Source organism: Lytechinus pictus, chromosome 1 (assembly GCF_037042905.1).
Source record: "Lytechinus pictus isolate F3 Inbred chromosome 1, Lp3.0, whole genome shotgun sequence".
NCBI lineage: Eukaryota > Metazoa > Echinodermata > Echinoidea > Temnopleuroida > Toxopneustidae > Lytechinus > Lytechinus pictus.
The window spans coordinates 38,737,090-38,760,241 of NC_087245.1; the positions used below are offsets into that span (position 1 = coordinate 38,737,090).

Genomic DNA, 23,152 nt, shown 5'->3' on the forward strand with positions numbered 1-23,152 from the left:
GTAGATCAAATTCTAGACAATATTAGTATTGCACCATGTGCATAAGATATTTTATTCCGATACATTATGGCAAATAATTTCACCCGTTATCTGGTGGACCATTATCATATCTCCTCTCCTCCTTCTATAATAGAGTGAGTACATGTTTAAGTTCCCCGAGTCTCCTTTCATATATGGTACGTAGTTTCTCAAATCCTTCACAAGTTTTGTTGCTCGCCTGTCCTCTGTACTCTCTCAACCTTCTTGTTCTGTAAATCTACCGTTCCAAATGACGCTCCCATATTCCAGATGTGGCCTAATTAATGTCTTGAAGAGCATTGGCAAGGTAGATTTGTTTAATATATATAGTAGGACCCCATTGGAAATACCTTTCGGCTTTCATGGGTTAATATCCCATCAATACAGAGGCCGCGGAACGGTTTTCAAAGTGGGGGGGGGGGGGCCGACCATGCACAAATTCACAATCATTTAGTAATTTTTACGTTTTTGTACATGGTTTTGGGAAAAAGTGGGGGCCGAAGCAGTCAGTCAGTCACTCAGTCAGTCAGTCAATCAATCAATCAAACAAATCAATAAATCTCTCGAAAGTAGATCTCGAGATGATCCCAGAGTTAAATACGTAGGTTTGTATTGTACGGATGATCCTCACATACGCGCGCCGCGCCAGCTCGCTCGTCGATGATCGATAATGCGCGCGCGCTGAAAAAAAAACAGCAACAAAAAATTGATCAAGACAGGAGACGAAACGAAGACGTAACGTATTGAAAAATATGCATTTTCTCCTGAAATATGAAGTTTAGCATTATTGATGAATACAATTTATTTTGTTGAAAGAATCAAGGATCTTCTAGGCAATGCGGTATGTAATTCTGTCTGGTTCTTTCATATGTAGCGATCTACAAAAATCTGGCATTCCGTATTCCTCCACTCCGGCCGACCATTTTGTATGTGCTTTGAATTTGGTCGACTGACTGCCAATGTGTTTGTGTACTGTGCTGAGCTGTGTACATGTTTAGCGGAGAGTGCAGGCGGCTGGCGGGAGTGCAGAGCATGATGTATGTATGTAGTGCAGAGCGATTGGGGCAGTGAATCAAGATCTGTGTTTGTGAATTGTGTCGGTGTCGGGTGAAATTTAGGCCTACTTACTTACATACATGTACTTATGGATTCTTCTGAATGCAGTCTGACTTAGGATTAAACTAGACTAAGTCTGTAGTCTGTAGCCTGGGGGGTCGGGTGTCCGGACACTTTATATTTTTGAAGCCTTCTTTTTTGTATTTGGATTACACTAAAAATATGAATTCAATACTTGTAATCATCTTCTATTTTGTTCTTTATAATATTTCCTAACATTTTGTACTAAAAGTTTATGAAACTTCGCTTGTAAATTTTTCCAAATTACTTTCTAAAATTGATTGTCCGGACACACAACCTGTCCGGACACACAACAACTGGGTATACTAGATAGACAGTTGGCAGCCGTCTGTTTCGAGGAGTTTTTTAACATTTTTTAAATTTCTCCTCATACACAGACGGCTCGCTATCGTGCAGCCACCATTAGGGGACTTACAATGCAAAATCCCCCCGTCGGGGCTCTTCAATTTTTGTCTTTAATGAATCAAACTTTTGAAAATTAACGCGACCGAAATGCAAATTAATATTCCCTCTTGGCACTAATTGCCAAAAAACGGGGAAAATCGAGTTAAAAGGAACAAAAACAGTGACTTACCTCGGCTGTCGCGCAACTTCACTGCCCTGTTTTATCCGAACTTAATACACATAAACATATGGCCATTGAGTCCCCTGTACAGATCGCACTAAAACTTCGGTCTCTGTATTTGGTGAGTGAAGCCAACGGAGTTCAGCTGAACAACCAACATAACAGAGACCGAAGCTTTTGGTCTAGTACTAGACAGCTGTCTGCTTCAAGGAGTTTTAATTTTAACATTTTTTTTTCTTCAATATTTCTCCTCGTACACAGTCACAGTTTTCACACTCACAGACGGCTCGCGACCGTGCAGCCGCCATTTAGGCATTAGGGGGTTAAAAATGCAAAATCCCCCCGACAGGGCTCATAGATTTTTGTCATTTTGTAAAAATGAATAAAAAGAACTGGACCAAAATAAAGATTATTCCGGGCGCTAATGCAGTTTCGCACTGGCCGATTACCAGCATACCTCATCACCAATACTTGTTCCCAAATGTCATGACAAGTCTCTCAGTCACATTTCGAGGTCAATATACCCACCTCTTTTCCAAATATCGCGATCGGGAACGGCTGTATTTCAGCTTTGATCTCGATGCCGTTCGAATCCTCAGACATCACTTCGCGGATCGCTTGGATTCGCCGTGCGCCGTAATGTTGATATGGACTGAAGTTAGCAACCAAATCATGCGAACATGTGGCAAACAAACTGCCAGCATGCTGCGGGCGAATCTTTTGGTGGCATAGCTTCAGTCCATATCAACATTACGGCACACAGCGAATCCAAGCAAAAAGTTCATTTGAATGAGAAGAGAAAAATCCAACAAGCATAATAGTGAAAATTTCATCAAAATCGGATGTAAAATAGAAAGTTATGACATTTTAAATTTTCGCTAAATTTCACAAAACAGTTATATGCACATCCTAGCTGGTATGCAAATGAGGAGACTGACGTCTTCCACTCACTATTTCTTTTGTATTTTATTATATGAAATATTCTAATTTTCTCCTAATTGTCAAGTGATACAATGTATGATTAATTCCTCCCTGAACATGTGGAAATGAAATTGTTTAATACTATATGTAGGGACAGTGATTTTCCGTTTCTAAAAATTGCCTTTTCCGTTTCAGAAAATTTCAAATTCCGTTTCAGCATGTCTGAAAATGGAAATTCCGTTTCCCCATAGACTTTGTGTACATGAAAAAGTGACAATTCCGTTTACATAGAAAACCAATACGCAATGAGTAGCGATGTCAAAATGCTAGCGCTGGTCAAAATTTGCATCTACCAATGTACTAACATCGCTTTAAAATCCATTTTAATCGAAGAGAATCGAGCTCAAAAACTATTTAGAGAAACATAATCAACATGGATATATTCTCACCTTTCTTCTTATTAATATTAGCATTATTTTATTGTTAAATGGGATTTTATCGCTGATTTGGGGACTTTTCGGACATCGTTTTGAGCAGTCTACGACTTCCGCCTATCCGCCATTTTGGATTTGTTGAATCACCGTGATCATTATATTATGACCGAACGCAGAGGGCAGCAACACACGTCCGTATTCTGCCTTATATGCGGACGTTAGTGTAAACTAATTTAGATACGATCGAGTGATGGAGGGGCTCGAGTGTAGTTACGATGTGTTGATTGTCATGATTGTTATTGCAAAGTGAAATCGTGTTTTTTTCAGTTGATATTTGTAATTTGTTAAGGATTTGGGATTAATTTCTGTTGCTTTTTTGTGCATTTTGAGAAGAAACATGTTTTCCGTGATTTTCCGTTTGAAAAATCACTTTCCGTTTTAAAAGGCCGATTCTGTGAATTCCGTCCGTTTTCCGCGATCGCGGAAAATCACTGTCCCTATATATGGTTCAGTCAAGTTGGTCCTTATTGTCAAATCTGTAAAAAAATGAAATATTGTATAATTCAGACAATAAAAAAAAGAAATAGTGAGTGATGGACATCATCGACTGACTCACCTAGTTGTGCTTATCACTGTTTTGTGAAAAATAAGCGAAACTTTGAAATGTCATAACTTTCTTATTTTACATCCGATTTTGATGAAATTTTCAGCACTATGCTAGTTTGATTTTTCTCTATTTATTCAAATCAGCATTTTCCTGGGGTGAACTTGACCTTTAAGTATAAAATAAATAAAAGATTATTGGTTAGTGACTGTGCACAATAAGAATTCTGAACAAAATATTTTTAAAATCCACGATGAAAGCTCCCGTCTCGTCTGATTGAATCGTTATCAACTTCAGAATTTTTTATAAACATGAATATTCCCTATTCTTTGGAATGTGAATTTTACCAGTATGATAACAAGTGGAGTGGAGGTCGTGTCTACTGTTTCAACATTCCCGATCAACACTTTCCAATCGGAGAAGCTGCGTTTGCAATGTCATTGTGATCGATCATAATCAGATCTACATGAAATAACCATGAAAAAAATATATTCTGTTCTTTGCAAATTCTGTTTCTGTCCTCATTCTCTCATTATCAATATTTTTTTCTTTGTTTTTTTTCATTCAATTTAAAATTGAAAGTAAAAATGACTCTTATTTTTTGTTTAAAGAATGAAATAAATAAAAGAAATTGTTAATGGTTATAAATAATTTTTATAACCTTTCTTTTTAGAAAGAAAATTTATTATAAATGTATGACAGATCTTTAATGTGATAATGTGGCTGAGGGTCGGCGATCCTTTCTTTTATATGTTACTAATTTAATTTGGCTTTCATTGCCGAACCCCTCACCGAACCAAAGCTTTGAAAAAATTGTCGAACCCTGCCGAACCGAACTGAACCCGAACATGCCGCCTGACTTGCAGCACTACTTACAAAAATGTTGATGGTCCCTGACTAAGGCAGGCTCACCTGTTTGTGAAGCAAAAAACTGCTGAATAGTTACTAACTTGTCGCTGATCATTTTTCCTCCAGATGCCTCGTTCAAGGTACCAGTCACCGAGCAGGTACTCCAGTCGCCACCGTCACAGGAGAAAACTGAGGACTCCATCCTATGCCAGAGAGAGGGACCGAAATGACTTTTATAGCAAAGACTACGGTGCTTGCAGATATCGCTCAAGGAGGTACGTGTACAAATGACACCATTACCAGTGCAAGTGAATTCGTAAGCATGCAGGTGATGTCAGCCTAACCAGATGTACATGTAGGACATTGAAGATCAAAACATACAATGATGTATCTTTCACTTTGTTTGAATTATGTTCAGTTCCAAATTGATATTTACCGGTAGGTTGTGTATATATACACCGGTAGTTACAGACCTGCCAACCAGTACGTTTTAGCCGTATTTAGTCCTTTTTTTTTTTTTTACTAAATCGTAATTTATTGAGAAAAATAATCTCTATATGTCTCTATTTCATAAAACGTACACAAATATGGTCATTAGATCAATGTTATTTCAGGTAACTTGTTTTTTTTTTCAATCATTTTGTTAAAACCAGGGTGACGATGTACACATGTTTGAATGTTTTTTTTTTTTCATCTGCAAGAGCAGTGCGCATTTTAGCTTGCATGCAGCTTGAGCGCCGCGATGAGCGAGTGCGCCAAGCATTTTATTATGAAATACACTTTTGGGGGGAAAAATACAGTTTTTTTAATCACAGAATACAGTTTTTCATTCCCAGAGGTTGGCAGGTCTGAAGTTAGGATTTTTATACTGCCACCATGCCCATTTAAATTTCACCCTACTACACTTCCTGTCATTTTTTAAAATTTTGATGTGGCTATTACATCATTCATTGCATTCCCACTTTGTTTCTTTATATTCAACATACTTCAGACTGTGATCATCGTCATCGCACCTTGTTAACAATCTCCATCCATCTATCTCACTGGTTATAGTACCAATAGAATACATGTAAACATATTTGAATTTCATGCATACTTTCTGGATAAAATTGTACATGACAACTTGAAAGCTTGATAGAGGCATGCAAAACGTAGCAACAAGTAATGGATGCAAACTGGAGTCTTATTATTATCATGTATTTATTACTGACATGTTAAATGAATGCTTTGTTCCCCCTGGGGAAAAGAAATCCATTTTAAATGGATTTTTTTTCCCCAGGGGGACATGGTTTAGTTGAATCATTATGCATTAATATTTGGGAATGCAAATCTGGGCTATTGCATCATCTGTTGAATTCGTTTAGAAATTCAGAGTTTCCAATGTTTATGATTTCCATTTGCAGTCGAGATTACTACCGAGAGCCGTCACCATCACCCCAGAGCAGACACTGTAGAGACTTTGACCGCGACAGGGGACGAGACAACTTCTACGACGACCGCTTCAGAGAAAACCACGGGCACGAAAGTCAACATAGAAAACGTCACAGTAGGAGGTACCGGAGGCCACGGAGACGCTCAGATAGCTACTCAACGGTATGTTACCCTATTGAACAGTCACCAGCTTTAATGAATGGTCTTAAGATCAATTATCTTTGCTAGTTGAAAGAGGGGGTGGGTGGGTGGGGCTTCATTTTCAGACTATAAAATAATGCAAATTACTGAATTCAATTATTGATCGGATATTTCATCTGAAGCACTGCAAATGTGCATGAAATGCTATTTCTATACATCACTTCTTCCCATTCTCACTAATGCTACTCTGGAAGAAGAGGAACAAACAATAGATAAGTATTATATTATGGAAGCATTTTTCAGAATATATTTTTCTTTTGCTATGCTTACATGGATCCAGCCCTAGTTTTGAAATTTTACTTGTTTTCTGAAAATTCGCAGAATGCATTTTCAACATTAGGAATATGAAAGGTAGCCTGACTAGTCTCTTTTAATATTTATATTTTATTTAGGATGATTTGTAATAGATGTTAATATGGGGCTTTAGAGTTTAATGTTGAAAAAGTAATGCTGTAAAAGTGAAGTGAATGATGATTTACACATATATGGTAAGTTCAATCAGCTAGGATGAAAAATTATATTCTTATTGCTTGTAAAAGAGTATTTCGCTTTTGTTTTTTTTTTATATTATCTTTTCTGATTTTTTAAAACTGTTTTACAAAAAAAGAAAGAAAGTGTCAAAGGTCTCACTTGAGCTCCACAGCTACTCTGATAACTTTCACTTTTTTTTCAAATTTTTATTCATTTTGTGTTATAAAGTCAATATTGCAATGCAGATGTTTTATGGTGGGTCTCCTTTAATGTTGGAGATAAATGCTAGAAGTTGAGGGTGAACAAATAGAAAGTGAGCAGGCAACTGTCTGATACTTGCAGTGGATTATTACCGCCTTGCTTGACATTATTATGCCAAAGAGGCATTTTAATCAGAGAGAGAATGCGAGAGATGGAAAGAGAGAGAGAGAATATGTGTGTTATCAGGACATTTGCAAAGAGGGAAGGAGAGTGATGGTGATAAAGCACACTGATTTTAGTTATGTATGCCATTTGCATCCCTATCTTATCTTCTGTATGTATCCTCATGAAACCGTTTGTGGGCCAAAACGATGTTGCTCACCAAACAACCTCCATTCACTTGCCCACCTGCCCCCGCCGCCAAATGGAACAACTCAACCTCTTCCACCACCACCACTACCACCATCGCTACATGCACTACAACCCTACCAATCCGTCAACGTACCAATCCGTCTTCTACTCACTCCAACCGGGCTGATGATGGATGTGTGCCTACTGCATACTGTTGATCTTGTCATGTGACCTTTGGGCGGGGCTGGCCTGTTGTCGGCATGGTTTTCTGGTGTGGCTTCCGTTGTTTCCCGGTGTAGAGTCGGCATAGGGAGGAAGGGCACAGAGCAAGCGTTATAGATGATGATGAGGGTCATTTGATCTATCGACCAGGCGACTGCTTGCAAGCAAGATGTACACATGCAGCTTCGTAATTTCGTAGCGCTCCTTTTAAGACAAGTGACAACTTTCCCTCGACATCTACATCTCTTACATTCACAACATACCACAACACATTCCTAAAAAATGAACATAAAAAAATCCTCATACTTGCCCTTCCTTTACCTTTTAAGTCAAATGAATTGACTCGAAAGAATATGTACTTTGAAAAAAAAAATAATTAGGTCCTTCAATATATCACTGTCCTATGCAAAGAGTTGTACTTCTTTGCTTATTACTAGACTAATATTTTCTAGTGCATGAAAGATTATTTTCTTTAGCCTTTCAATTTTTGTTTCTTTGTCATTCATAATATTCGGATGTTTAAATTGCTAGGAATTTTTCAATATTTCCACCCTAATTTTCCATTTTGTTTGACTTAGGAAAGTACATGTAGATACTTCTGTACCTTTTGTCATGTGTGTGATTTGCTAGGAAAATACCATAGTATTGAAAAAAAAACATGTATTTTTTTTTGCTATTGCTACATGTATGTTAAGGGCAGTGATTTCTTATTCTTTTTTGCAGGGATCTATCTTTTCATAGACCAATTTCTAATGCTTGTCATGTTTTTTCTCCTCTAGATGAAATCACCTCCACATTAGGGGAGGGAACCTTTGGTAAAGTTGTTCAGTGCAGGGATAACATGTCTGGGTAAGTTTATCCATTTTTACTTGAATTTTCGATTATGCATTGCTTGGCTTTTAGTCCAATGAATTAACCAGAAAGGGGGGGGGGGGGGGGGGCTTTCATCAACATTATTTGACTGACAAATTGTCAGATCAGGCAAATTTGAAAGAGTAATAGTTTTTTTATATGCTGAGAGGCATATAGGTGTCTGACCATGACTGTGGTAACAGTTGGATAAACGACATTGCTTACGACTAGCTGCAAGAAAAGGTCACCAGCACTAAGAATAGATTTAATCCCCATGTTTATGGAACGCGAGGTTTTGTCTCCCTTCTTAAATATTGATGACAAAGATAATCCACCTGGGACTCTTTTGAAATTCAGACTATACTCATGTCGTGTTATTGTTTTCCTCCCTATATATAGTAGACCCTCTCATTTCCATAGTCTTTTTTTACTGCTTTTTCTTTAAAATGTCAATCCCTCAATTTGTATCTAATTCATATTACTTTATATTATGTGTGAATGGAAATGAAGTACTGAATTGAATTGAAAAAAATATATTGCAATATTAATATTTTTGAAACTTTAAATCACAGGCTTTAGCACATACATGTTTTGGCTGTTGCATTAGATTCCGTCAGTGTTGACTCTAAAGTGTTGATAGTTCTGGTGTAAAGGTCAAGCACTAAGCTAAATATTAAAACAAACAAATCGTCAGACGTAGCATCAATATCCCCATCTGGTAAAATCATTACGAGTCTGAATGAAAATTTGTAGATACAATAGACCATTCCTGTGCGATATTACGAGCAATCTTATTGGAGGATAAGACGAGAGGGAACCTGTGCGTCAGTTCATGTAAAAAATGATTTAGCATGGTTTGATGAATCTGTTTCTATTGTTTAGCCCTCCGATATGGATGGAGGATGACGACGTCACTGGGAACACTCTTATAGTATAGGAGCTTGTTCAGACAAAGGACACTTGTCCAGTTGTCCCGAAATCTACTGCCTACTGACATGAAACTTAATGGCCCGAATTCACAATGGTGGTTTTGAAAACCCACAGTTGAGTCCTGGATTATGCAGATTTCCTGTATAGATTACACTTAATTTAGCGTGTGTATAAAAATTCCAATGCTGATGCGTGCTTTTGTCACAGTGCGCCAAATTGACGCCTGTTACCATGGTTAGATACGCTATTTTATTCATTAGTCCACTGTTTGAAGAGTGGACTCATTAATTCAAACAGTGGACTCATGAATAAAATAGCGTAGATAACCACGGCAACCGGCGTCAATTTGGCACACTGTGACAAAAGCGCGCATCAGCGTTGGACATTTTTTTAATATATATGGTAAAATAAGCGTAATTTATACAGAAAATCTGCATAAACCATGGACTCAACCGTGGGTTTTCAAAACCACCTTTGTGAATTTGGGCCTATAAGATTGCCTGACAAAGCAAAACTCAATTTATGCAAACTGGATTCTAAACACAGAGCCTCACTTACAAAAAGTGAGTGATCAGAATATCTTGTTTCTCACTGCTCTTAACTGAAAGGTGCTTGTGTAAATTAGAGGGCTGCCAAGTTTCCCTGATTGCCAGGGAGACTCTCAGAAAATTGACTGACTTTCGAGTGGAAAATTGCAGATTTTCAACATCTCCCTGATTCATACATTGATTTCTTTCATTGGATGTGTAATTGGGACAGATCTCCCTCCTTCCTTCAGTAAATTCTCCCTGAAAAATGAATACCAAGTTGGCAGCTCTGAATTATTGGAATGCCCTAGTATTCACTCAGTCTCAGAGTGCATTCCATGATATCCAAATACTCTATTCTCTTTTCAAAAAGGATTTCAAAGCCGTTCAGGAGACACATCCATGATCTCATGAGTGCCTGATGCGAGTGAATAATTGTACATGTAGGTCATTTGGAACATGGGCTAATTACAAACTAGTCTATTGTTAAGCATGAGGTTGCCACTCGCATTATTTTCTTTTCAGGGGTACTAAAAAAGCATTGAAAATCATCAAGAACATCGAGAAGTACAGGGAAGCCGCCAAACTGGAAATCAATGTCCTAGAGAAAATCAACAAAAAGGAAGGAGCTGGAAAAAGGTATCATTTGTTTTGAAGATATTATTTAAGTAAGGAAAATGATTTTCTCTTTTGAAAAACTGCCCTTTGGTGTTTCAGTTTTAGGGTATTATGAATTCAACGTTACGTTGTTCAGTATGAAACCTTATGCATGTATTTAAGACCGGAGCTTGTTGTATATACTTTAAAAAAATAAATTCTGATGACAATTTGAAAATCTGTTGTTGCTGCATGCTCGCCTCTGAGATTCAATTTAATTCAAGTAAATATTTATTTTCTTCCAATTTATATTCTTTTTCATATAAAGTCATATACAGTCAAATCTGTCTATTGGGGCCACCCTAGGGAAACTGATAAAGCTTAACAAAAACTAGAGGCATAATTGTTTGTCTATGTTTATGGACTTTCGGGGCTGGCAGTTATGTGCATTTATATGATGAGTTTTGACAAATGTGATCCACCTATTTTTATATCCTTTAAAATCTTAATAACCCTATGCTTCATTCAAACGTCTGTGAATTGGAGCCATTGCATTCTCATTTTGCATTCTCTTTGTAGCTTGTGTGTGAAGATGTACGACTGGTTTGACTACCACGGCCATGTCTGCATATCCTTTGAGATTCTTGGTCTCAGTATATTTGACTTTCTGGTAAGTATACTGAAATTTGGGGTACTACAGTAAAGGTAGGGAATTTATGTTATGGTTCAGACAACGTGAACCAACAAGGCTTTAGAAGCAATAAGCGTACTGCCAAGTGTTTTCTTGGAGTAAACCATATTCCAATATGAAGGGAGCTTTCTAATGAGACACGAATAGTGCCAATAATATTTAACTATAAATGACACTATAAATTGAAACCTTTCCACTGACTTTATTTTGTGGCTAATTTCTAACTTCGTTATATTTTTTCCTTTCATGTTTAGAAGATTAATGTTTGTATCTATAGATTGACAAACTTAAATATTCATTGTTACCATGATACTTCAAAATAAATGAACCTTTCAATTAAAGGAGAATGAAACTCTTGGAGCAAGTTAGCTTTTGTGAAAGCAGAAAAATCAAAGAATAAGATCAACAAAAGTTTGAGTAAAATAGGACTAGCAATAGAAGAGTTATGAGCATTTGAATGTCGAGATCACTAATGCTATGGAGATCCTCCCATTGACAATGCGACCAAGATCTATGATGCCACAGATGAACAACTCTCCCCTTTTGGACGTTGAAAATATACCCCAAAACATCTCTTTTTGCTCATTCTAATCATATGACAAACGATTCATCAATGATATAATGTTGTGAAACCTCTGTACTTGTCCTCTCATAAAGAGAACACCTCACCTTGTGATAGACTATAAAAGTGAGAATATAAGTGAAATAAGTACTAAAGTAATGAGGGAGTTGTACGTGTGTGACATCACAGATCTTGGTCGCATTGCCAATGGGAGGATCTACATGGCATTAGTGATCTCAATATTCAAATGCTCATAACTTTCTTATTATACATTCAATCTTCCTCAAACTTTCAACAATATGTTTCTTTGATTTTTCTCTTTGATATGGATTCAGCTGGTTTCAAGGGTTTCATTCGCCTTTAAAGTTTTTTCTTTACATTGTTTCTACATTACAGAAAGACAACAACTACCAGCCTTACCCTTTAGGTCAAATTAAACAAATGTCCCACCAACTCTGCTCAGCTGTCAAATGTAAGTATGTGATAAATGAATCTTCATGTTTTATATCAAAGTATGGGCAGGTTCAGGCATTTTTCATATTCGAAGGTCTGTGCAAGATACAGCATTATGTGACTTAGTCGTAATTTGTAAGCAAAAGATCAGCAAGTTAACCAAAAACTATGCTGGAAGTTTATTCATGAGTGACACTTTGGCCCGTATTCTGAAGTCAGGTTTAAATTAGACCATGGTCCAACTCTGTGATAAAATTATGGGGAGCCAAAAGTGTCCAAATTTTTATTTAGTTCTATGTTTCTTATGTTTACTGTGCTCTTTCCTGATGTATCGATGATGAAGACAATCATCTATTTATACTTCCTAGACAATTATGAATGATTTGAGAGCCAAATGAGCTGAAATATGATATCTCTACTATTAGTGATTTATGTAACAATTGGCTATCCATACTTAAACCACAACTGTAAACCTGAGTTTAAGTTAAACCCGACTTCAGAATACAGGCCTTTGAATTTAGACTATCTAAAAAGTAGACTGATTGCTGGAAGATTAAGTGAATATAAACTCACATGTACAGTTTCATTTATGTGCTCTTCTCTGTTTTTTTCCCTCTCTTTTGTTTCAAGTTCTACACGATATGAAGATTACACACACAGATCTCAAACCAGAGAACATTCTCTTTTTGGATAGTCGATCATCTATCAAATATGATCCGGGCAAGGTAAGATCCTTAATTTTTGTTATATTTTTGGTGTGTTTAGTTTGATGTATTAATAATATATTTATCATTCATATTAATATTTTTTAGATATATAACTTCCTAATATTTCAGTTAGAAATTGTATTCAATGCAGGCTAGGTTGTTTTACCTGTTTGAAACATTTAGGGGGGGATGGGCTGATTTTGAGATCAAATTAAATCTCATTGTATTGATAAATCTGAAAAATTTGAGCTTAGAATTTGAAATGCATTTGAGAAAGCCATGTTACCGATTTCAGTATATTGCATTAAAGTGAAATAAATGTATGTTGTTTATCTTTTTTTTTCAGAAACAAGATGTAAGGCAAGTACTGAATTGTGACATCAGACTAATAGACTTTGGATCAGCGACCTTTGACCATGAACACCACAGCACAATTGTTTCAACCAGGCATTACAGGGCACTTGAGGTCATCCTAGGTATTTAGATTTTAATATTTACTGTATCCCCCTCTCCTATCGTTATACCTGTGTATAGAATCTTTAGTATTGCTGATGTATTGATAATAATTATGATAGCCATTTATGAATCACCATCTATCTTGAAATAATTCATTCCGAGGCTCACTCATCTTATTACCCTGGCTTGAGCTTGTGCTGCCGTTTCTAGTGCTTTGCATTCAAGGAATTCCTCCAACCGGGTACCCATTCACCTCACCTGGGTTGAGTGCAGCACTACGTCGATTTTGCTGAAAGAAAATACACCTCGGCTGGGATTTGAACCCATGATCCTCTGTTTCAAAATGCGGAGAACTAATCAGGGCTGCAAAGCTCCAAATAAATTATATCGAGTACCGTGTTCTGCTAAAATTTGTGTCTCTTGGGCTCATATGAGAATAATTGATTGTTGTAATCTACATTAAGAATATATACAGAGCATTTCAAATATTCTGCCGCAGCTTACTATTTACTATTTTCTGTTGTTTATTACAGAGCTTGGTTGGAGCCAGCCGTGTGATGTATGGAGTATTGGATGTATCATATTTGAACTTTACACCGGATTTACATTATTTCAGGTGAACATCAACAGCTTTCATCTTTACATGTAACACTGTTACAGCCCGTCTAAAGCTTTGGTATAGGGTCTGTTGTCATCTAACATTCTAATCATACCAAAGTGTAGTGGCCGTTGAATATTATTTCAGCCGTCAAAGCTCACATTTGACGTTGTTTCGTATCTAGCGCCCTCTCTTTCAATGTTTTTTTTATATTTTTCTTTAAAAGAGTCTCTTTGAGCACTTCTCTTACAAGTATAGTGATTGTACATCAGAAAACTACAGAAAATTTTTCAGCCTATTCTATGCCTTGTAATAGGTTTTATATCAAAAGAAAGAAACAAAATGATAATTCATTTTGATCGGGCTGCCAGATCAAAATGGTTAGTAGACAAACTTGTTGTGGAGTAACTAGGATTAGATTATGTGGGGATGAGACCAAATGGAAAGTAGAAAAAGCAGGTGAACTGGCAATTAAATTAAATTAAGTATACCCAATATTTTAATTCAAGTTTGTATGCATTTTTATTGTAGTTTGATATTTTCAATGTTACAGGACCGTGTTGAAAAACAGTGTATTTTATCTGAACATGTTATCCTGTATAAAGATGTTTTAATAAATAAATAAATTATAGGTTTATTGTGGAATGGTGTCATAAAGTTTCAGTCCTGGTATGGAAATTGGATTTTGATAGCAAATGGTTTGAAGCAATCATAAAGTGTTTATCATATGCCAGAATGCTTATTTATTTAGATCAACAAATTTAAATGGAAATAATTTAGGCTTGCTTGAAATTATATTCATTTCATTACCACATGCTTCTGCGGGTGTAGCCAACACAGGGAACAACATGTGGCATTTTTTTGTATTTTTCTAATCTTCTTTTGCTCATTACTGTGAAATTATACATCTTCCTAAAATATTGTGTGACAGATATCATTTATTAATATTTTTTTTAGAAATCTGTGTAGGTTTTACTCAATTCTGTGAACATTTTAATTTCTGATGTTACCAGTAATAGGGTCAATCTTTATTTTTATTGTTTCTATTTTGTATATGAATGTCGCAGACCCATGATAACAGAGAGCATCTTGCCATGATGGAGAGAATACTAGGGAGTTTCCCTTCCTGGATGATCAAGAGGACAAGGTAAGAAAGAACGTTGACACCGTAGACAATCCATCACATCAGGGCCCCGTCTTACAAAGAGTTGCGATTGATCCAGTCAGTCGTAACCATGGAAGGCCAGCAATGTCAACATCTAAAATGCATGTTTATTTTTAAAAAATTCTAGTTATGATGTATATTCATACATTCATTGTTTTCTTGACAATTTGGTCTCTTTGCCTTTGTTTACAAAGGACATTTTGCAAATTTCCTGTAGAAAAAATTATACCGATGGATTTCCATAGAGTTACGATTGATCCGATCAAGCGCAACTATGGAAAGCCAGCAACATCCAACATCGATTATGCATGTTTGTTCAAAATATTTTCTAACTATGATGTATATTCATGCATTCATTGTCTTCTTGAAAATTTGCTGTGCTTCTCATTGTTTACTAAAGACTTTGTGCAACTTTCCTGTAGAAAAAAATATGACATTGTTGGCTTTCCATAGAGTTATGATTGATTGGATCAATCTTAACTCTTTGTAAGACGGGGCCCAGGTGGATGTTTCATAAAGCTGTTCGTGAGTTAACGACCACCCACTGACTGGTGATCCTTGTGGTAAACGATATACACCTAATATCCGTTGATGTTAATGTTGCACCTGAGAAAGGATTGCCAGTCGTTCGTAACTCACTAACAACTTTATGAAACGCCCACCCGGGTCCCATTTCATCAAGACTTGTTGTAATAACAAATGCTTATTTTCTATAACAAGTTTACTACCAGCCGATCAAATAGAACGATTTTAGTAGCTTTAAACTGTTGTTGAAAATTTGCTATTATTATAAAACATTTTCTCAAATGGGTCTCTTTGGACTATAAAATTGCAATCTTGAAAAAGTTAAATGTTCATTGAAGTGAAAAACAGGACTATTGTTCAATTCATTTACAGCTAAAATTGCACAAGTTGCATATTTTTCCAAGTTGAAGTATTTTTTTCGACCAGTGCTCCGTAACACAAAGATTAACGACCAATCGCAAAACGGACTGACCAATCAAGATCAGTGTTACACGCGCATTTAGTTCAATTAGAAGTGCTCTTTTATATTTGCATTCATCGCTTAGCTTTGTGTTACGGGGGGGGGGGGGGGGGTGTTTTACAAAGAGTTAAGTATGATATGCACATGATATGTAACACGCAATCTTATTGATTGGTTAATATCCTGTAACTTGCATCCTATTTGACTATTCCAGTGATGCCTTTTATACACAAGGCAACTGGAAATTTAAGTGCGACTCTGAAGTCATACTTGACTCTATTTTAACACCCCCCCCCCCTCCACGAGATTATGCAAAACGTGTGAAACACCATTGTACTGTAAGATAATCTTGTCATTAACAAATTATTTTTTTAAAAAGAAAAAAGTGTGAAATAGTTCTTGTTAGACCACTGACAGTCTGCAAATTAAGAAATCAGTTTTTTGAAAGAAAGGTTGTAGAAAGAATCTGTCTATATTCGATATAAACCATTTCAGATTGTGTCATAGTACATTTGATCAGCATTTGAGTGTGTAAAATTACTAGAGGATAGGGAAACACAAAGGAGGCTAACAAAATGAGACTTTGATCTATTTCCACTTTCAACTTTCAGAAAGAGCAAGTACTTCTACCACGACCGTGTTGACTGGGACCAGGACAGCTCGTCCGGTCGCTACGTCTGCGAGAACTGCCACCCGCTACGCTACTATCCGGACAGCGATGCTGACGAGCACCGCCTTCTCTTTGACGCCATCGAGGAGATGTTAGAATTCGATCCTTTCAAGAGGGCGACGTTAGGTCACGTCTTAGAACACCCTTACTTTGCGGACATTCACCACTATGGAGGAAGCAGAGACATGCACAGTATCAGTAGGTGACGCTAGGCCATACTAACAGAGACTCTTATTTTCTTTTAGCTTTCCCCTTCTTTCCATTCTTATTTATTTTCATTTTCAGATATGAAAGTGAAATCTTTTTTGCCCCTGCATGCATACTTGTACTTGTTTGAGGAAGTGGATATGGAAGGAAGTAAAGATCATATCTTTGCCCTTACATTTATACTTGTACATGTATGGGGAGGCAGTACGAGTTGTGTTCTTTATTCTCTGTCTGTATTACTTCAGAACCATTTTTGATTGGATTCAGATGAAGTATACCGGATCATGCAATTATGAGCTGATAACATCCTAAATGCAAGGGAGTGAAGTTACATGCCAAAAAGAGTTAAGCTATTAAAGGTGTGTGACACTCCACTTCTGCAGAACCACTGGATATAATTGAAGGATCGAAAGATCAAAACCATGTGCTACTTTTACCAATACCACATATTTTAAACATTAGATCAAACTGCTATGTATTCAATCTGCAAATGTTTTGCAGCACATTTGCATATTACCTTCATCATTTGAGATTTGAATTATCGGGTAGACATGTTACTAGTCGGATTCACGTGTGGTTGAAGCTTTAAATTTGGAGTGCAGTTTCAATCCGTTCGGCCAGACATTCGTCAAAACTTAAGTGTATTGCTGTCCCAGAACTGCAAGTAAGATAATGGTTAATAATAATAATCCGCTTTTGTATAGCGCTTAATACATCGGAACGACGTGGCTAAGCGCTTTACAGATATATTATTACCCCGGTTATAGTTAATACACCAGGGTCATGTATCACAAAACTTTGTGCCTGATCTTATGATGGATTCTCACAACTGATCCTGCATTGTGGTCAATGCAATCCATCAGAAAATCTTGTTTTAGGATTGATTATTAGTAAAATTTGTGTTATGGGGCCCCAAGGTCTGTGATCGAAGCGGCAGTCAGCAGAATGTCCCGTTGTCTGTTTTTGCATATGTTTCTTCAGGGTTGGCATTATTCTCAGTCCATGACTGGATGCCCTTGTAATTGGTCACGATTCCCCCTCTCATTGGTCAGTGGCCTTAGAAATTTTTATGCCATTCAATTATTTTCCATATATGTGGTCAAATTCAGGAATGTGCCCATTGAAAAGAGGCATTGTCCGTACTGAAATTTGAGGCCCAACGTTGAAATACCAAGTCGTTGAGGTTTGATATTATTCCACTCCTTAAAAAATGTTTGAATAGTTTCGAGAAAACTATGTCTCATTCTTCTCACTCGCTAGCTTTGATTATCTGTACTATTTTGATTAATTTCTATTTCTCTTTATTACATTCATAACACTATATATATGCAAATGTTCAGTATTACGACACAAACGAAGGTGTTTTTGTATAACATTGTAACAGCATGCCAAATGATTGCAAGTATGTCACTTAGGGAATGCTGCCGGCTGTTAATTTGTTTGAAAAATCGTTTGAATGATTATTGAACTAATGTATTGTATGATGATTATATTGATATTGCTGCGGGTTATGGCTTTAGCAATGATGGTTACACTAATGACAAGGTGTGTAATGATGATGGCCAACTGCCAGTTTTGTAATGCAAAAAAAGTATCACTTTTGTGCTGCGATTGAGCAACTCGTTTTTGTAGAGATTCCAGTTGGCATTTAGGTTTCGGGTTTTCCTTGGATTTGGGATGCAAGGATCATGGTGTTCACGTTCTTATATGTTGATAATGAATGCAGGAGGGAACATTTTGCTTGCATAATTCTATTTTGAGATGACATCACTTTGACGACATGCAACCCAAACTCCCTATTCCAACACCTTTTTATCAGTCTGACATGAAAAATACACGATTTTCTGCAACAATTACAGTGCAGCCCTCTCAGTTTGAAAATGTTCCATGGTTATCATAAGTAATTGTGTTCATATCTAATCTTCCCATCGGAGTATTTATATACTCATTTTCCCTCAATTACATCAGCAGTCTTTTCGTCATAAAATTGAAAAAAATATCTTCTTTTTTTTTCAAATTCATAACAAGGTCTTAATAAATAATAGCCCAATTTTACATCAGCGTTTCTTATTTGTTACTCATTATATGAAGTGTTTGTTAATAGTATTGTATGATATAATGTATTTATGAATTTACATATTGATTATTGAACATCAGGGAAGAAATAACTCCATTGTAATATCTATAAAAAAAAATTAATAAAAAAGAAACGGTGAAAAGGAAGTTATTTGTTGCATCTGGGATAATTGACAGTTACTTGGGAATACAGAATATATATCTGGATATCAGCAATGCGATGGAAAAAAAATGGTATGTTTAAAAACTATTTGATCAGCGTCAATGCCACACTACTCATTGCATACTGTATCGAACCTCAATGTTTCAAATATATTCAAGGAATTAGCTTCAAATTTGTCCTCTCATCTTGTCAAGTTTTCTTAAAAACTGCTTATAACTTTGGTTGTAGAGTGTGATTTAGGTCTTTAAGAAGACATATCAAGTTTGCAGATCAATTTCCAGAAATATCTACTGTGGCATGGGTTTCAAATTAAAAAACTTAGCCATAGTCTGCATCGAGATTGGTAAAGAAAAAACAAGAGTGAAGATGTATCCTACATGATAAATAATCTTGAGGTCAAGATCAAAGCTGTGAAATAACCTTTCCTTATAATAAAAGTTCAAAGTGGAGAAAAGTGAACAGTACAGTTGCCAAATAAACATCTTTATTAGAAAAATGTAAGAAAGTTATTTTTTGAAGGTCAAATTGCCCTACCCCACCGAAAACAAATCAGTTCGGTCACATGCATTTTTGAATTTGGATTGGTTACTTTTCTTTTTTTTTTTTTCTTCTGTTCACTTCCACTGTCCTAATCATGTATTTTTTCTGTCTATTATAAGGAGGAATGTTAGAATTCCCATTGAATATTAAATGACTATAACATTATTACGAATAACGCAGGTATTGGGGGCAGGAGATGTAGGAGATGCTGTATTATTTACCTTTTGCTTTATGACATTTTATCTGTCAGACAATACCGACTATTTTTAAAGAAAATAGTCCCGGATTCATTTCTCTTTTTTTTATTTGTATCATCTCCTTCACTGTACATTTATGTTGGTCAGCATTGAAATTAGTTTATTCTGTTTATATCTCTTGACTATTGGATACCTCGCGGAGTATGAAGTAATCGCAATAGTCGGTGCATTGTTGCCTAATTGGGGGGGGGGGGGGAATGGAGGATGGACATTTGTGAATGTATGTTTTCTTCTGTATGAATATTTTATGAACAATAAATGTGTGTAAATGTCATCCGTAATAATTGGAGAGTGAATGGTTCATTTTCTGTGTTTGTTCTTGCAAAGGAGGTGTGAGGAGTGACACAGATTTAAATCTTGAAGAATAGTGAAAGTTGAGGAATGGTGTGTCGCAGTGTGTAAAGCCCCCATCATACTTATTAGGAATCAGCAGGAATCAAGCAGAATTAGCTGGAATGAATAAAGTTTAAAAAATCTAGAAAAATTAAAGGAGGGGGTCAGAATTCACCCAACTGGAGTTCTAATATGGTAAATTTACCAGGCAACTCATCACACACTAGTCTAGAGTCAAAATGAGCCTCAATGGAGTCAGGTTTAAAATTTGTGCTGCGTTCTTGGATATTCGAGGGGCATTCTAAAAATTCTCTTCTATTTTTGCATTCGGAATATTCGGGCCAGTTCTTGTGGGTGCTCAAATGTTTGGGTCATGTTCGAAAAAAAAATTTGCGTTCGAAGTGGAAAGAATATCAAACGGTGTTCAAAGTACATTTTTACTGCATTCTGAATGCATTCTATGTATTTTTTTATAAAACTTGACCAGTTTGTGGTCGAACAATATTCATTTAATTCCAGCTGATTCTGCTTGATTCAGAATAAGTGTGATGGGGGCTTAAGAGGTAAATGTATATCCAAATTTTTCTCATTTCTCAGTGAAGACCTTTAAGACCATGATCATTTTCTAGTTCCAGTTCAACCTTTTGTGCTATTGGGCTCTTGTTAGATGACTCATCAGGCATGAACAATTTACCATATAAATACCCCAACCTCGAGGTAAATTGCTAAATTGTCTATTGCCAACTCGTCCACTCATCACATGGTCTACCTTCATTTTATCCATCAAAAATTTGTCTTGGCCAATTGGTCCAATCATCACTTCGTCTCATAACCAGTTGGTCTAATATCCATTTTATTTTCATTCATTTTGCCCAATTAACACTTATTCCAATTAGACCAAAAATCGTATATGGACTAAATGGCTATTGGATGAAATGTTGAGTGGACAAAATGGTGATTAAGAGTTAACCCTATAGCACCTGAACCGCCCGAGACCGCCCTTCCTATTACACACTGAACCGCCCTTAACCGCCCGTACATTTTCTTTGCGCTATAGTATCTCTTGTCTATGATTTACCGTGGTAATATTGCGTGTGCATACCGTATAGGTTGGCTGCTATATAGATCTGCAAAGAAAAGTGTATGCTCCTATTGAGTATAAAAGAGAAAAACCGATTGACATGCATCGGTGTGTAGCAAGTTTCAGACTGTTGCGCAGTCGATCTCGGCAAAGATGGCTGCGTCCATGTCTCGGAAAACCACTTACTTCGCCGAAGAAGCTCGGGCGTTGCTATATGTTCATCAAAACGTTGGATATCACACAGAGTGACATCTAGATGTGAGTTGGAATTAATTTTTGACATATTTGATCCAAGATTTGGCGAAAACTTTAGTATTCTGTCAGTGATACTTTACATTTTTTTGAAGGCGTGGGACTGGGGCGGCTGAAACCCGAAATTTTTTTTTTCTTCTCGCTCTGCAAACGATTGTCAAAGGTCAATATTCGTACATCTGATTGAACTTTGCCATGTACCATTCTATTCAACAGGTCCTATGCTACAAAATAAATATAACTTGTAATGAACAAAAGTAAATTTATAAAAAACTATTTCAATTTGTTTGGAACAATGCCTACTTATTACCAGTTTTATTGTTTCATCCAGTGAGTAATTGCCATTATGCATAGGAATCTGTAGGTGCTATAGGGTTAAGTCTTAGACTATGTGGCTAGTGGATGAACTGATGGTAGACAAAATGATAGACAAATTGGCTTGAGACAATTGAAAATAAACCGAACTTGACACAGGAAGCAGATTATCATGTAGTTTGTATCTAAATTATATTATACTTTATTATCCAGTATTCACTCTTGTTGGAATACTAAAAGATGCATTCATCAACAGAGAAAATGCAGCATGATAGTTAATCACATAAATTCAAACAATTTTAAAACTGGCAATATGGATCCCAATCAAGTGATTGGCTGACATCTATCATGTGACCATTCTATCTTAGCGAACAGGAACAATTGCCAAAGACTGGTACTAATGACTAGTAGCCTTCTATCTACAAGTCATGATTTTGAGATAAATGGAGTTTTGCAAGAAACCTGCAATCAATTGAAGGTCCCAAAACCAATTATCAGTCTTGCAAGTAATTGCAAATATCCAATAGGCCATTTCGTAGTTCCGGTCTGCGCATGATCAGAAAAAGTTCATTGGTACTAAAGTGACATGCTGTTTCAATATTTAATGAGATAAGCACCAACTTTGATGTCTTGATTATCAATAAATTCCTCTGAATAGTGTTTTTCACTAGATCCACAAAAAACAACAATACGTCTACTAGCGACTGTTATATCAGTAGACCAAGTACATAGTTACAACAACATGCTAATGCACTCAAAGTAGAAATGCAACAAATACCTTCTCGTCACCTGGTCTATTCAATTTCTTCATCCTGCTATGTAAGGCATGCTTACACAATATCTTGCTTTCAAATCTGCCTATCATAATGAAAGAAATGAAAGGTCATTTGACCGAAATTGCACATGAAGTAAACTACGAAATGGTCTATTGATCACTGGTCCGCTTCTTATATTAACAATCATACATAACTTTTAGTTACAAATCTTTTATCACTTGTACATTTGCAATTGATTGCAAATATTTTCTTGTGACGCCACCCATGATTGTTTATCAAATAACAAGGGTCCACATCACTATTTCATAAAACATACATAATAACAATCATTTTGCTCGAGCATTATGCCCTGCGCACACTACGCGAATCGTTGCGATCCGAATTTTAAAGACATTGTAATAACATTTGAGATGAACATTCCAGCCAATAAATATCTTAGCGATCATAATTCAGAAAACCGGTAGTGGTAGGACTGACATCGAAATTCAGTCTACTTCAAGCCTCCCTGTAGGAATTAAAAAAAATTAAATTTCAAAATCGCAATGACATCATCG

At 36.3% G+C, this 23,152-nt stretch overlaps 1 protein-coding gene across 2 annotated transcripts; it reads left to right on the top strand.

Moving 5' to 3' along the window:
• The first annotated feature begins 684 nt into the window (after window positions 1-684).
• LOC129262414 (dual specificity protein kinase CLK2-like) lies at window positions 685-20,125 on the top strand. Of its 2 annotated transcripts, none has more exons than XM_064102425.1 (13): window positions 685-859; window positions 4,655-4,803; window positions 5,932-6,121; window positions 7,483-7,576; window positions 8,185-8,254; window positions 10,240-10,353; window positions 10,891-10,981; window positions 11,961-12,036; window positions 12,648-12,742; window positions 13,071-13,200; window positions 13,714-13,796; window positions 14,846-14,925; window positions 16,540-20,125. In XM_064102425.1, the coding sequence occupies exons 1-13, from the start codon at window positions 809-811 to the stop codon at window positions 16,802-16,804; spliced, it is 1,488 nt and encodes a 495-aa protein (XP_063958495.1). In that variant the 5' UTR covers window positions 685-808; the 3' UTR covers window positions 16,805-20,125. The 2 variants fall into 2 exon arrangements, with proteins under 2 accessions (XP_063958495.1, XP_063958501.1); XM_064102431.1 differs by lacking the exon at window positions 685-859 and adding an exon at window positions 956-1,055.
• Window positions 20,126-23,152: the final 3,027 nt, after the last annotated feature.

Bases quoted from the DNA above. Each gene is read 5' to 3' on its own strand.
- LOC129262414 (XM_064102425.1), top strand. From the start codon at position 809: ATGAATACAATTTATTTTGTTGAAAGAATCAAGGATCTTCTAGGCAAT. The intron at 4,804-5,931 runs GTACGTGTACAA...TTCCATTTGCAG, and splicing joins TGCAGATATCGCTCAAGGAG to TCGAGATTACTACCGAGAGC. The intron at 10,354-10,890 runs GTATCATTTGTT...TTCTCTTTGTAG, and splicing joins AAGGAAGGAGCTGGAAAAAG to CTTGTGTGTGAAGATGTACG.